The 14,646-nt window shown below is 34.7% G+C and overlaps 3 protein-coding genes across 3 annotated transcripts; all 3 read right to left on the bottom strand.

Annotated features, from left to right (window-relative positions):
- Positions 1-457: 457 nt before the first annotated feature.
- Positions 458-1,656, bottom strand: LOC125836665 (oil body-associated protein 2C-like). Its single transcript, XM_049515869.1, has 4 exons — positions 1,372-1,656; positions 1,204-1,286; positions 809-923; positions 458-714 (listed from the first exon to the last, which is right to left on the bottom strand). The coding sequence occupies exons 1-4, from the start codon at positions 1,637-1,639 to the stop codon at positions 458-460; spliced, it is 723 nt and encodes a 240-aa protein (XP_049371826.1). The 5' UTR covers positions 1,640-1,656.
- Positions 1,657-2,529: 873 nt separating this feature from the next.
- On the bottom strand, positions 2,530-4,362 carry LOC125836653 (oil body-associated protein 2A-like). Its single transcript, XM_049515855.1, has 4 exons — positions 4,080-4,362; positions 3,744-3,826; positions 3,485-3,599; positions 2,530-2,902 (listed from the first exon to the last, which is right to left on the bottom strand). Exons 1-4 carry the CDS (start codon positions 4,360-4,362, stop codon positions 2,643-2,645), a joined length of 741 nt encoding a protein of 246 aa, XP_049371812.1. The 3' UTR covers positions 2,530-2,642.
- Positions 4,363-4,669: 307 nt separating this feature from the next.
- LOC125836635 (MACPF domain-containing protein CAD1) lies at positions 4,670-10,988 on the bottom strand. Its single transcript, XM_049515832.1, has 6 exons — positions 10,499-10,988; positions 9,065-9,303; positions 8,317-8,512; positions 7,995-8,178; positions 7,200-7,354; positions 4,670-5,440 (listed from the first exon to the last, which is right to left on the bottom strand). Exons 1-6 carry the CDS (start codon positions 10,781-10,783, stop codon positions 4,805-4,807), a joined length of 1,695 nt encoding a protein of 564 aa, XP_049371789.1. The 5' UTR covers positions 10,784-10,988; the 3' UTR covers positions 4,670-4,804.
- Positions 10,989-14,646: the final 3,658 nt, after the last annotated feature.

Below are 14,646 nucleotides of genomic sequence, written 5' to 3'. Positions count from 1 at the left end.
GTGATGATTCAAACTCGCAATCTTTAGTTGAAAGTGCACCCTTTTTTACTTTGTTGGTGACCAAACTTGTAACCTTAAAGAGGATGAGGTGCTTACCATAAGCCCTCCGTTAAGTTGTTCATTTTGAAAGACGGCACAGTTGGGTTAAAACCAAATAATTTGCTAAAAGAAATTACTCTTTATTTCAATTAGTATGAGGATTTTTATTTTATTTTTTATTTTGAGATGTTGCAACTTTCAGGTTATATGGCTTCACACATGACCTGGTTAATTAAGTTCGAACGACAAGGCCTCAAGTTCTCTTTAAATTTGTTTAAATAGAAACATACGTCAAAGTAAAAACACATTCGTTGTTATTTTACAAAACCGAAAAAGAGAAACAAGACTAGTATATATAATGTCAAAATCTTTGACTTATTAATCTGCTGCTGCTGCTAGCTAGCATGCACTCTTTGATCTATGGGAAAGGAGCTATCTTCTTCATTTCTACATCCTCAACATGGATCTCAAAGCATTTGCCGTGCTGTTTCCAGTAATCCGCCTCAGGATTAATCCACTCTGGCTCCGCTATCTCCAGCCTCGTTCTCTTGATTGCATCAGTCGACATATTGTACCTGTCATCTCTCTTCTGGATTAGCTCTGGCTTCACCATCCCCAAATTCACCGCCTGTGGAGACATCATCAGTGATGGTGGCCCAACTGGTAGCTTATCGCCTATTTCCTCCCACATTAAATATATAAACAAAATCAGGAATATATATCTTTTGATTTATGCTGTGAACACTCGAATCAGGAATGTTACCGTTACCTCTATCTGTTTGCCATGTGCACCAGAATTTTCCATACGTTTTTGCAAAATTCTCAAGATCTTTTTTCACTACCATCTCTGGAACTCTAGGATTCACCCACAGTCCTGATTTTACCTGCCCCATTTCCACCAAAGATCAAATAACAAATAAGTTCCTCAATTTATTGCAAAATACTCATATTTCAAAATCTACCGTATATATAGGGTAGAACCAAGAGAGATCAATTGAAAAAAGAAAAAAAATGAAGGAATTGAATAATATCCTAGCTAGTTGGACTGTTCCATCCTTAACCAAACCAGACCAGGGATCTTGGGTGCGAGCCTAGTTCTGGGCATCAAATTGTTGTACGGTTGAATAAGTAATTGCAAATTAGTACTACTAAAAAGGAACAAACCTCGTAAGCATGAGAGTGCCAAAGTTTCTGTTCTTCTTTAGGTAAGGTTTCAAAGATACGATCAGATACTATATACTCAACTCCTTCACACAAAAAATTCATCAGTTATTAGCAAAATAGAAATTCCAAAATGAAAAAGGCAAATCTGAATAATAAAAGGATAAATACCGATAAGTCGGGAGGTGGAATGATCAGAATCGTAAACAGCACATTGGAGGAAATCCTGATTGAGTCGTGTGACATAATGATGAGTTTCAATTTGTCGATTCATGTCATGATTGTAGAGTGCAAAAGTGCAAACATGTTGATTCATTTGCTTAATTGGTTTCAAAGACTGCAGCATTTGAGCACCTTTATCCAGTATGTGTTGCTCCGTTGTCATGGCCTTTCCTGGCGGTATCTGCTCCCCATGGCTCCCTGCCGTAGTTGCAGCCATAGATTGGATCAAAACAAAAAAAAAACTAAGAAAAAAAATTAAAGTTTGGAAGAGTTTTTATTATGGAAAGATTGGAGATTGCTCTGGAAAGATGATGATGTTCTATTTTCAGGGGATTTTGAAGAGGATTTGTGGGATATGTTGCCAGGTGGACATGCAAGAGGTATGAGGTGGCAATTGAATGCCACGTAGTAACGCGTGTTAAGCATTTGGTGACACGTATTCAGTATTTGTGCTTTATGTGAGATGGATAGAATCATGGATAGAGTTCATCAAGATACAGAGAGTAAGGACAAAAGATCATAGAAAGACAAACAACAATTAACATATTCTGTCTTATTCAATAACATCATACGAGGAAGTGATAAACACTCTTTCATTTTTAATTAAAAGTCTTGAATTTGAATCTCTGCTGCGGAGTTGCCTCGGCCTACGAAGCTTAGTGGTCCACATTTTATAGTGAACATAATTTTAAAATCATCTTTATTATTTCTATATCAAACCATACAAATAAATTGAAACAAACCATACAAATAAATTGAAACGAATATCTAAGACTTGTTTTTTTAAAGTACAAGTTTCACTTTTTTTACCTCTTAAATTTCATACATAATTAAACGATATTGTATAAATTATAGTATATACATTGCAACGGACGAGTAATATACATATTTAATCATGACATTACACATTTGCGTTCCATTAATTGGTTATTATGAGTTTATATGACATTGAAACTCGATGGCCTAAGGTGATACATGTACTTGATATATTTAATCAATATCATATGCTCAATATATTATTACCGACAAAACAGAGTTGTTCCGATAGTAAACACTCCTCACTTTCACTTTCAACTTTGAAGTGGTGAGTTCAAGAGTTATGCTACTATTAAAAGAGACGTTCAATCAATTACATTATTCAACACATGAAAGCATGGGATATACTATACTAATACTTGATGCATATATATAGAGATCACTATACTAATTGATTATATTTCTCATGGAAAAGGTGCAGTCTTTTTCATATCAGTGAGTTCCACATCAATGGCAAAGCCTTTGCCAGTTTGCATCCAGTAGTTTGCATAAGGATTCATGGTCGTCTTTGGCCCTGCAATATCGGCCCTTGTCTTTTCCAAATCCTTTGAAGAAATGCCATATTTTTCGTCCCTCTTCTTCACCAGCTCTGGTGCCACCATGCCCAAATTTACACCTTGTGGAGACATCATCAATGCAGGTGCTCCAAGTGGAAGCCTATCACCTGAACCACCACCACAAAATGACACTTTTCCTATGTCAGGCAACATCTCGGACGACATTAATGTATAGTGTCTTATTTATAACCTGTGATAGTAGATTGTTTACTGTATTTTAACATAGAGAGATGACCCCAGCAGTAAAAGAGAAGTAAGGTTCAGGCAAATAGATCCTATTTCGATTATAGGACTGAGGTTCTAAACAGAAAAGGGTATTTGAAAGCAGAGTAAGTATTAGTAGCATAACAAAAAGGGGTTCCTCATGGGAGAATTGATGAGTGCTAGTACGTCTGAGACTTCTTAATCGGTTAGTTATAAATATCCCCAGGGCTATGGGGTAAAGCATTACCTCGGCCCCCCTTGTTTGCCAATTGAAGAAAAACCTTATATGGCTTCAAACAAGCGAGAAAAGCCCTTTTCTATCTTATTAGTCAAGCTCGCTAGCTGCAATTTCAACAAGTTTAAGCCTGGGGACGAGTCTCAGCATTTCAGACGGAAAGATTATTTCTTTTTTTTTTTGTGTTGAAACATACCATTCAAAGGCATAATTTCTCAAAACTAAAGGAAATAAAGGTATTAGGACTTGCCTCGATCAACTTGCCAGGTGCACCAAAACTTGCCATAAGTTGGAGCAAGATTCTTCAGTTCTTGCTTTTGGACCATCTCTGGAACTTTTGGGTTCACCCAAAGTCCTGCTATAATCTGTACATTCAAAATATTCAGAGTTTGCAAATAGGACTTTTACCCCTAAAAGTATTAATTTGTCAATTAGTACAAAGTTTTTGAATAATTTAGAATGTCAAAGAATTTAAGAACGAGTTAAATGACAAAATTGAAATCAATTACCTCGTATTCATGACTGTGCCAGAGCTTCTGTTCTTCTGCTGGAAGAGTTTCAAAGATTCGATCTGATATTATATATTCTATTCCTGCACTATCACAAACATTCACTACAACCGATATCATCGGCTTAATTCAAACTTTAAAGCTAGCTCCCATCGCCAGCCGAGACAGAAACTAATCACCATTTGCATGTCCACAGGTTTTTTTCACAGCAAATTCATGAAAAAATTATGCTATAGGAATCAGTGAAATAGTGAGAAGATCGACTCAACATCAAACAAATCAAGAATTAAAATGAACCCAGGAGTCAATTAATTTCTAGAACAAAAAATGAATTACCAATAAGACGTCCTTTAGAATCGTCGGAATCATAAACAGCACACTGGAGGAAATCCTGATTGACTCGACTCACATAGTGATGAGTCTCGATCTGTCGAGTGATATCATGACTGTACATAGCGAAAGTGCAAACATGTTGGCTCATCTGCTTGATTGGTTTCAAGGACTGCATCAATTGAGCGCCTTTGTCTATAACATGCTGCCCAATTGACATTGATTTTCCTGGAGGAACAGAGCCGTCACCTGGAGGCATCGCCCCTGGTGCCTCATCACTAGAAGCCATAAATAATATGGTTTATGACGAAAAAATTGAAGAGTACTCAATTTTTCTATGATTTGGGAGAGAAGAGAAACTGAGAATTATAGAGGTGGAAGAAAGGACGTGGATACTTTGTTTAGATCCCACGTAGCATTAACTAGCATGTCATAGATTAGTTGGTACTCCAATTTTAATTCGTTTGTCTGATTTTGACTTTTTTTTTAAAAAAAAAATTTAAATCAAGACTTTAAAAAAAAAAACATTTTTAATTCAGTCTCAATACAGAAAAAGTTAGTAAGATCCTGGAATTTTTTCATAGTATACACCCAAAAGTAGTACACTGATCTGGTGGCTATAAAATAGCCTTAACAAAAATGAATGATCAATGCTAACATAATTTACAGAAGAATAACATGATATCTAAACTATCCAAAGAATGCTTTAATCTCACATACAACACAACGCATTAATAATTCAACAGGGAATACTTCACTCTTAGCACAATTTTTCCTTTATCAACTCCAAGTTTAGCTCCTGTTACCAACCAGTGTCCTGGTGCATCCTGTGGCCCCTTTGACATTTCTGTCATGTCTACAATTTTTGCCAATTTCCCTGTTTGGCTGGAAGTATCACCTTTCTTGTTTTCGTTCTGAAGTGAAGTTGAAGAACCATCAATCCTTTGTACTGCTGATAGATTTGATGGACTGTGATCCCATACCGATCTTCTTATTGTACAGCCAGGTACCTTGGAAAAGAGGAGTTTAAGATGCAAGACACTCTTGGCACCAAAATCCCAAACACCAAGCTGAGCCCCCGTTACAATGTGAACTCCAGAGAGATCTCCAATGGAAGTCTCAGTATGTTCAATTGGTGCTGTGCTTACATGGGAGAAATTTTTCCATTTGATTGGTTCGAACCATCTGCTATCCTGCTCCTCAGGACCTTTCCATTTTGGGGCACCTATAGCCATGTGTGCATCCCAGTGGGGTTGAAGGATCTTGGGAAGAGAAACCAGGTGCTGCAAATTGACTGAAAGACGGTTCTGCTTGTTACCTTCTAGGCTGAGCCTGAGCCCTGTCACTGGCTTACGACCCACTGTCACCTGAAAAAGTGGTGCTGTGATTTAGTGAAAGAATAATATTTGAACTTGCAACGAGTTGATATTGATCAACACTTATCTAGATAAGATTTCCACACAGATAGCCATCCAGTAATCCCCCAACCTAGTAGATCAGCTCGCTATACCAATGCATTTATACTTCTGCAATATTCATGGTTTGAGGCGCAATGTTCTTGTAGTTTCTTATTTGTTTAACACATAAGCTCCTTCATGTTATGCTTAGATCCAGCTCATATTGCGACATAAAAATTCTAAATCATACTACTATGTCGCTCTCTTATAAAGACAATGTTTGGGATCATCAGAATAGTACTCTTCTGATTAATCCATTATTTATGAATTGGTAAGAAAGCATTTCAACAACATTACAAGGTAAACGAAGTGTGGGAGCCATTCAAGGCAAGATATCTTTCATGTGAACCTTGAGCACGAGTTGCTTTGACCATGTTGGAGGGTTTCACTTTGCTCAAAATGCTAACACAAACATGCGCGTATGTGCGTGTGCACATGAGTATATTCAATTTTTGTTTCCATGTAAGTAACTTCTGTTTTCAGAGAGCTCCTTGATGTTCAATGCTGCTGATTAATTTACCAAATTCTAGGGTAAACGGCAAATGATATCTAATTTGTTCTACTTTACATATTGTTTCTGGTTCATCTATTGCTGCATTGCATTCCCTATGATGATAGTCAAATTGTCATGATACAAGTAGCAGTGCTGCCGAATAGGAACTGATTACATTAGTTGGGGCAGTCGACCATACAAGTCAACCAATGTTAAGGACTATAAAATTTATTTTAGATAGTTATAAGGAATGTTCACAAGAAAATTTTGAGGTTGTGATTGCAAACAAATGCATCTTTCAACTACATTAACATGGTAGTTCCAAATGCATGTCAAGGACCGTTACTAGAGAGTTGTTCCTAAATCCACATTCCGGAGAAAACCTCAGCAGTCAGATAGTTGTGACAATTTTAATTCCTCACCATTCAAGAACAAAAATATGCTACAGTACATTAGACTTCTAGTTGATTTACCATTAAACAAGGGAATCAACATTTACTGAGCTAGTCCACTATTAAACCTTTTAGATATTGTACTCGGACGGTATTCTGTCAGCTTACTACATATGAATTCATCATGACGTTACAGTTGCACATTTTTTGGTTTCAATCTGCTTAATTATTAAGATTGTAAAATATAATGTTGAAAAGAAAAATTAGCAGGGCATGGGATTATCACAAGTGCCTCGCGAGGGTATGGGTTGTTAGCGTTTGGAGTAGTCCTAGCCGTATTGCTGTTTACTGCGTTTCACTCCTCACATTACTTTCTTGATGTTATTGTATCATTTGTTGATTATACACTATCTTTTGGATTGGTTGTTATGTTTTATATATAGCTCTCCTGTAACTTAGATTTGATGTTCTTGAGCTGAGGGTCTCCCGGAAACAGCCTCTCTACCTCCACGAGGTAGTGGTAAGGTCTGCGTACACTCTACCCTCCCCAGACCCCACCTAGTGGGATTTCACTGGGTATGTTGTTGTTACCTAATGGACTTGCACTGGATTAATCAGAAGTTTTCTAGAGTTATTCCAGTTCGTACTTCTTCATTTAGGTCCTCCATATGAAAGAAAAAAATTACAGCATGCAATGTTGGAATAACAAGATCCTTCGGCAATTCAATGTTAAACCTGTAGATAGTGATATGTTCACAAATCTGGACAAAAGTTTGAAGAATACCTGATCTGGGCTAATATAGAGTTTAGGACCCATCAAACTGAACTGTAGGGATGAACATACAGGCTCCTTTCTTTGAAGGTTATTTTGCTCTGGAGCCCACACACGAGCTATTTGGAAATCTAAAAAATACTGTAAATCTTCTATTGGTGGCTTGTCTGAAAAAATTGTAATTAAATACATCAGACAACGAAAAAACATGTTCTGAGAAGTTTGACTCATATTTAGAGCACAAATATGGGATTCTCAGCCTACACATGCATGGAAATTATTCACATGCTAGCTTTTCATTCTCCAACACTCATCCCCCCATGGATGACGGACCCTGAAGTCCCATCAACTCAGAGAGCTGCGAAATCTTTTATTCTAAAGAACATAAAAGACTTGGAATATGGCTTTTCTGCTACTCCCTTTTCCCATTTTATAGAACAATGTTAGTTTTAGGGATTCAAACAGTTCTTTTCAAACATTTTCAAGTACTTTTAACTATAAAAGCTGTGAATACTATGTGTAGTTTCTAAATACGTAACATCTATTTCACAAAAAATAAATAGATGATTTGACCCTAGTCTTCCAGACCCCATCATGCTCTTTGGGTCGGTGGGAGGACTATTTGAGATGCATCTGAAGACGAAAGAGCAATCCTCAAGAACTACAGTACAACCATTCTGGATTACCAATATTAACTATTTTCTTGGAGTTCTTGCTCATTTGATTTAGAAAGGTAAACCAGTAGAGAATGAATCAAAATTGCATGCAAACAAAGAGGAATGAAGAGTAATAGGATACAATACTCACATTCTAAGTATAACTCAATTGCGCGGCTCAGGTACTTTATTCCAGGCACCTCTTCAAGAAATGACACAATGGGAGTAAATGTCATGTTGATCACATCTGGTGATGTCTCTACAGTGCTTGCCCACTTGTCGTGACTCTGCTCCAGGTCATCACCTCCTCTTCTGCGAAAAATAACTGTAACATCCTGCAGTAGGATAATTCCAATAATTTTGAATGTTCAATTTACAGAATATGGGAGTATGTTGAAGAAACAGATTTCAAGAAGTCAGTTAAACACTACTGTATCCAAAAGCCTACAATTTGAGACATAATATATGCTAACCTTGTCCTTATATCTTAAAGGTCCGGCACTTGAGAGATTCTTCGAATCACAGAACCTCTGCTCTCCAATGTCGTTCACATAGTTTTCAATGTCTGAAACTAACAAAGGAGATGACTGGTGTTGTTTAATATAAACTACATCCCTACCACCGATTGTCGCGGAGGTGACAATATGGGTGCCATAGTTTTCAATAAAGCTGAAAGAAGAATATCAAAATCAGAAACAGCGAAGAATTGGACAAAAAAATTGATGCTTTAATTTATACTTGGATCAGTGAGGCTGTTTCTCATACAGATATCCATAATGAGGCGTACTTCAAAAAGCAGAAAAGACAGAGTTCAGCACATTTTGGCCTATTATACATCCACAATTTTCGCATACATAAGTTCAGGGCATAAGAAGCTTGCATTGCAAAGAAAAATTCTTCTAGCTGCACATAGCTATTAAGGTTAACAACAGTAAGAATCTAAGGGGATTACTATTTGGAGCACATGAATATCAATAGTACTGGAGCACGGGGACCTATAAATTGTTATATGTCTCCCCCTCCTCAAGTTCATGCAATTTCAGAAAGAAAAGAAAAGTAAAAAGATGCAACAGTTGCACCATAGAGAAATGACAACTGCTTGTATTCTTCCCTGATCATTAGAAAGAAATCTGAATGCGATAATAACTTGCTATCAAAAGAAAATGACAGAATCATTAAAAACCAAAATGTTGATATGTAGGTTGATGTTAGATACTTCACCTTGCCAGTGATGCAGGATCCCAAGAGTATGGAACAGCACGTTTAATTTCATCCCGTAGAAGTAAGTCTAACTTAACCAATCTCACTGTAAAGAGTGGGATAACATGTCCAATCATGGCAAGGGATTTAGTAGCTGCTGCATCTTGTTGCCATGAACCAGTGAAGTTAAACATGGAGTTAAAGCTTCCAAGTGGGACATCACCAGATATATTGGAGATTGCATTGAAGTATTTTGCCATCTGGAAATTCAAGCACGAGGCAATTTAAATACATAATTAATGAGACAGGAGTAAACTGTAAACATCTCCTGCAAGTACTCACTGGAGAAGGAGCATAGATAGTGAGATGGATAATGCTTAATATGAAAACAGAAGCTAGGTTGGTATCCTGGAAAGAAAGCAAAAAAGACCTGCCTATTTTTGGAGGGGAGGGTCATCACTATTGTGTTTTTAAACTCTTTCAGTTTTCATAGTTGGTGAGTCCCTTCCCGCGTGCACTTTGATTACACCTCCCCTTCTATCAGTATATAAATTTGGCAAAAGGGAAACATAGCCTCAGAAAATGATCATGCAAGTAAACCAAGACAGAATCTTTGATGAAAGATAGTGTCTACGGTTCAGGAAGAATATATACTGATCTAGAAAATGGCATGTTTTCATACTGAAGTAGAAAAAATTGCCACTGGGAAACTAAAAACTATCCGCTTGGCTATATGTCGTGCATTTTCAACAATTTCTACATAAGGTGGCAAGATGGTATCTTGTGCAGTTAAATATCAATGACTCTTGGCCTGGTCACAAATAAACGCATCAAAAGTTCCATATAGGTTACTTCTCAAAACATTTCAAGTTCATCAAAGTTTTATGCACAGCTCCTTGAATGCCCATTGGAGATTACTGTAGTAACCATTTTATCATCACTATTTGTCAGTATAAACAAGTAGAGACCCCTCCAAGTCATGCTTGAGGACAACCAAAAAACCAGCATTTTGAGTAATACAGACAGCCCCACTTCACCAAGTAAGGAAAATAGACACCAAAAAGGGGTCTTCAAATAAGTGGCAGAGCTCCATGATTCAAATACCAGAGAAACTATCCAATTAAATATAGATTAGGGGAATCATATGTACACACCAAAATCACAGCAGTGTACAATCACTATGATCTAGTCATCCAAATCTCCATTAAGCCTAAACTCAAATAGTTTATCTTACCTTGACCATCATTACCATATTACACAAAAACAAGAAACTAATACCAACCCTTACCAATACAGTTATTTAACAAATGCAGAAAAAATTACCTACTAAACAAAATTAAGAAATTGAAAAACCAAATAAATACAACCAATTTAGCACATCATTTAATAAACTTAAAAGATGAGGACCACACACATAATCTAAAAACTCCCAAATTGATAGGAAAGTGAGCTGACCTCATGGAAGGTAAAAACAGGTGTGGCCTCAATGGTTCTCAACTCTTGTGAACATTCAATGTCTACAGTAACATTTGGCAGCAAAATACCCCCATCTGGGTGCAAAAGATCCACACGATTTTCCTCATCAAGATGAACTAAACGAGACCCTGGAGCCCCTTTACAATACAGTAGCCTAATATCAGAAGTGACATCAAATCCCCTACCCAGAGCTTGGATTGAGTTGCTGAGAGTAGTAATTAAAGCATCTGGGGCTAAACTTTTCTTGGGGTTTGAATCCTCCATACAAAGATTGTTTATTGGCAACAAACACAGCAGAGTAGTACTGATGGTGACTTGTTCTTCATTCCAATTCCAAAAATTATCAATAAAGATTGAAACTTTTTGCTTTGTTTTGGTTCAATGGATAGTAATTTCTAGTTTTCTTTGGTGTTTTTGTTGAAATTGTTTGTTTTTTTGAATGTTGTTGTTTGGTGAGTCAGAGGTTGGACTTTGAACTTTGTGAATTAGTTGGTGTTTGTTCATTTGACTGCAATAATGGCAAAGAAAACGCGTTGGTTTGTGTTGCTTCAAGATTCCCAATTGACCAGTCTTCCATTTTTCTTTTCTTTTTTTATTCCATCTTCGATAATATTAAAGTTTGACTAATTTAAATTTATAATATATGATTCATTTTTTAACAGGCTCTTTCCATGAAACTTCTTGAATCAACATTTCATTAAGAATAATAAAATATCAATCATTTCATCACAATCAAGTTAGTCAGTCTTCAATTTTCTTTCTTCAACCTTGCTTCTTTTTCTATAAAATGGTAAAAGAAAGGTAAAATGTTGCTTTATCTTTTTTGTTTTACCACTTTAGTTTATAAGAGAAAAAAATAAAACCATTGACTTCTTTTTTGTTAGTGAAAAAGAAGGATAAATATTCTTTTGGTTTTTTATTGTTCTTTTCAATCTAAAGGAAGCTTCTCTTTGCCCCTCATTTTTTTAAGAAGTCAAAAAAGAGAAAATTGTTCTTTCTACTTTTCTTCGTTTTAATTTGTTTGATCTTATTTTAACTTAACATAAATTTAATAAAATAAATAAAAATTTTAAATCTTATAATTTAAAATTAATAATATATTAAATATATCAAAATACTCTTTAAATTAAAAAAAATGTGACAAATAATTTTCACTCACTACCAAAAGCAAATCAATTAAGCATGATGTGATGTCCAATAGTTTGATTTTCACCCAGAAGATGAACCACACTTCCTTCTTAATTGAAAGTCAAAAGTATATCAAAATCAAATATTATGTTGAAACTTTTTAAAGTCACACCTTATTTATAATCACATGCCCATATTAATTAACAGTCAAAACTTTCCCATACATGCACCTTTTTTACGAGAGAAAATGATCAAATTTACTTTTGAACTTTGCAAAATGGTTCAAAACATAAGAACATTTAGATTGACAGCTAACATAAATCAATATCATGACAAAACATAAAACAATAAAATAATGAATCTATTAAGATGGTAAGAAAGTAAAAAAGGTGTAAAAGGTTTTGGATCGATGTGCACGCTATTAGGTTTTGTTGTCCCTGTCATATATAGTAAATAATCAAAGTACATTTGATTAAAATCATTAGAGTTTTATTTTTTATTTTGATGTTCGATATCCGCATTAGAGCTTATTTTTTTATTTGTGCCGCCATAGGGCCTCATTCAAGGGAATTACTCTCTATCAAAGATTTTTTCGAGGCTTCAATTTGAGACCTTTGATTAAAAAAGGAGCAACCTTATCTACTGCATCACATTCTTTGGTGGATTTTAAAATCATTAAGTTGATTATTCATAATGTAAATTATACGTTATAGACTTGTTTTTTTCTTCTAATACTTTTGTCAAAGGCGTGTCGATTTTAAATGTCAAGTTGGCTATATAAAATTTTATGATGATTGTAAATTGGAATAGTGCAAGCTTATATTCAAAATTCTTTTTATTTTTTTGGAAGTGCATATTCATGCCTTTAAGAAATTGGACCAGTTGGTTAACCAACTAAAAAGCAAAGTTTTTTTTTTTTTTTTTGGATTTTGAATCACGCCTATGGACCATATATATACATTGAAAGCTTACGTACAAATTGAAAATTTAAATATTGGAAGTCAACTACGTACAAAATTTGCATTTGTATTTGCTATACCTAAATATGGACTATGTTCTAATATGACATGCAAATTGCAATATATAATTATTACCCCCAAAAAAAAAAAAAAACATGTCAAGCTCACACTAATATATTGAAGTGAATACACCCAATAGGATATCCGATAAGCCAAAGATGTTAATTGAGTTAATATAACCAATTATTATAATTATTTTAGAAAGTTTAGGAAGACCAAACAATCATTTTAATATTAAGTTTAATATAGTAGAATAATTCCAACATGAACATTTTAATTAAGAAGGCAAAGAGATAAGCCTTATATATACGTGAACTTTAGAATGTGAGACAAAAGGTAAAATAATCGTGTTGCAGCTAGTTGGTAGAAAATGTATAACATTTTGGAGACTAGTGTAGTCTCTTGTAATTTGGTTTAACATTAGGTCATTATTTTTGTATGGATGAATTTACTTGAGCTTTTCTGGTGCAGGGTGTGACATAATGATCAAAGAAGTAATTTGAGTATTTTTAAGTTCAAATTATTAAAATTAATATGCGATAAACATGAATTATTTTGAGTAAATAATATAGGGAAAATTGTATATAATAGCAAACTATTAATTCAAATTAAATGTTATAAATATAGTTTGATTTAATTATACCTCATAGCAAACTGTTGCTATTTCACCTCTCTCCTGGTGAATCTCGCTCGCCACTCTCGTTCTCTCCCTCGCCTCTCTCGTTTTTTATACAAACGAAAGTGTATAAAGTGCGTTTGTGTTTGTATAAAGCGAGAGAAAATTGTATATATACATACATTTTCGTTCCCCTCTCCCAGATCTTGCTCGCCACTCTCCCAGATCTTGCTCTCTCACCGCCTCTCTCACTTTATACAAAAAACGCAAATTGTATAAAATGTGTTTGTGTTTGTATAAAGCGAGAGAAAATTGTATATATACATATATTTTCGTTCCTCTCTCCCCTCTCCCAGATCTCGCTCGCCACTCTCCCAGATCTCGCTCTCTCACTCGCCTCTCTCACTTTATACAAAAACGCAAATGTATAAAATGCGTGAAAATTGTATATATACATATATTTTCGTTCCCCTCTCCCGGATCTCACTCGGTCACTCGCCTCTCTCAATTTATACAATTGATCTTTTTGTATATGTATACCAAAGCATATTATACAACTATTTTCTTTTGTATATGTATAATGAAATATACATATTTATGTTTGCTATGGAGCGCAATTATTGCTATAACATACAAATATGAATTTTGTGTTTGCTATATGTGAAAGTTGCTCAATAATATATCATAGATTTGAAACATTGATAGAAGCTCATTTCTAAATTTTGGAATTGTTTAAAGGAGATTTAAGTTGGTTGTAATTGAAAAAAAATTGGTCTGCAATGTATACTTTATTGTGTCAAATGTATATAGAGATGTATATACTTCTATGATATATAGTTATACATCATTTATATACAAGTATACATTATTTATACAATATCAAAATACTATATATACATATAACATATCGATACATTACAAATAGGGAAAATTACGCGTATAAGCAAACATATACTCGTTAATTAGTTAACATAGTTATAGTTTGCCTCAATTACAATTTACGACCTATTTTTAACTATAATTACGCGGTTCAACTTTTTAGTTTTGTATAATTCGCATGTTTATATAAATCGGAATTTGTATAATATAATTTGTATAGCTGTTTATACTTCTGATGTTTGTAATTGTATAAATTCGTTACTTCGAGTTTATAAAAGAATAACTGAATTATACAAATGTACCTACGAATTATGCAACTTTGCGAATTATACAAATGAGGCAACTTAAACTGTAGCAACAACTCGTAAATATGCAAACTATAGCTATGGAGCATAATTAAATTTATTAAAGTAGCTATTTGTGAAAGTTCCCTTACAAATATATATGACCATTTTATTACATGTACATATATCACTAATTTTGGG

This window comes from Solanum verrucosum, unplaced genomic scaffold (genome assembly GCF_900185275.1).
Source record: "Solanum verrucosum unplaced genomic scaffold, falcon-dt-bn FXZP01000278.1, whole genome shotgun sequence".
Classification (NCBI taxonomy): domain Eukaryota; kingdom Viridiplantae; phylum Streptophyta; class Magnoliopsida; order Solanales; family Solanaceae; genus Solanum; species Solanum verrucosum.
Note: the sequence above shows the minus strand (reverse complement) of the source record. Positions and strands in the feature narration are given on the sequence as shown.

Excerpts from the sequence above, each read along its gene's own strand:
- LOC125836653 (XM_049515855.1), bottom strand. The coding sequence starts at position 4,362 with ATGGCTTCTAGTGATGAGGCACCAGGGGCGATGCCTCCAGGTGACGGC. Across the intron at positions 3,600-3,743 it reads GGCACAGTCATGAATACGAG|ATTATAGCAGGACTTTGGGT; the intron begins GTAATTGATTTC and ends TTGAATGTACAG. Across the intron at positions 2,903-3,484 it reads CACCTGGCAAGTTGATCGAG|GTGATAGGCTTCCACTTGGA; the intron begins GCAAGTCCTAAT and ends GTGGTGGTTCAG.
- LOC125836635 (XM_049515832.1), bottom strand. The coding sequence starts at position 10,783 with ATGGAGGATTCAAACCCCAAGAAAAGTTTAGCCCCAGATGCTTTAATT. Across the intron at positions 8,513-9,064 it reads GATCCTGCATCACTGGCAAG|CTTTATTGAAAACTATGGCA; the intron begins GTGAAGTATCTA and ends TTCTTCTTTCAG. Across the intron at positions 5,441-7,199 it reads TCTATATTAGCCCAGATCAG|GTGACAGTGGGTCGTAAGCC; the intron begins GTATTCTTCAAA and ends CCACTTTTTCAG.
- LOC125836665 (XM_049515869.1), bottom strand. The coding sequence starts at position 1,639 with ATGGCTGCAACTACGGCAGGGAGCCATGGGGAGCAGATACCGCCAGGA. Across the intron at positions 1,287-1,371 it reads TTCCACCTCCCGACTTATCG|GAGTTGAGTATATAGTATCT; the intron begins GTATTTATCCTT and ends TTTTGTGTGAAG. Across the intron at positions 924-1,203 it reads GGCACTCTCATGCTTACGAG|GTAAAATCAGGACTGTGGGT; the intron begins GTTTGTTCCTTT and ends GAAATGGGGCAG.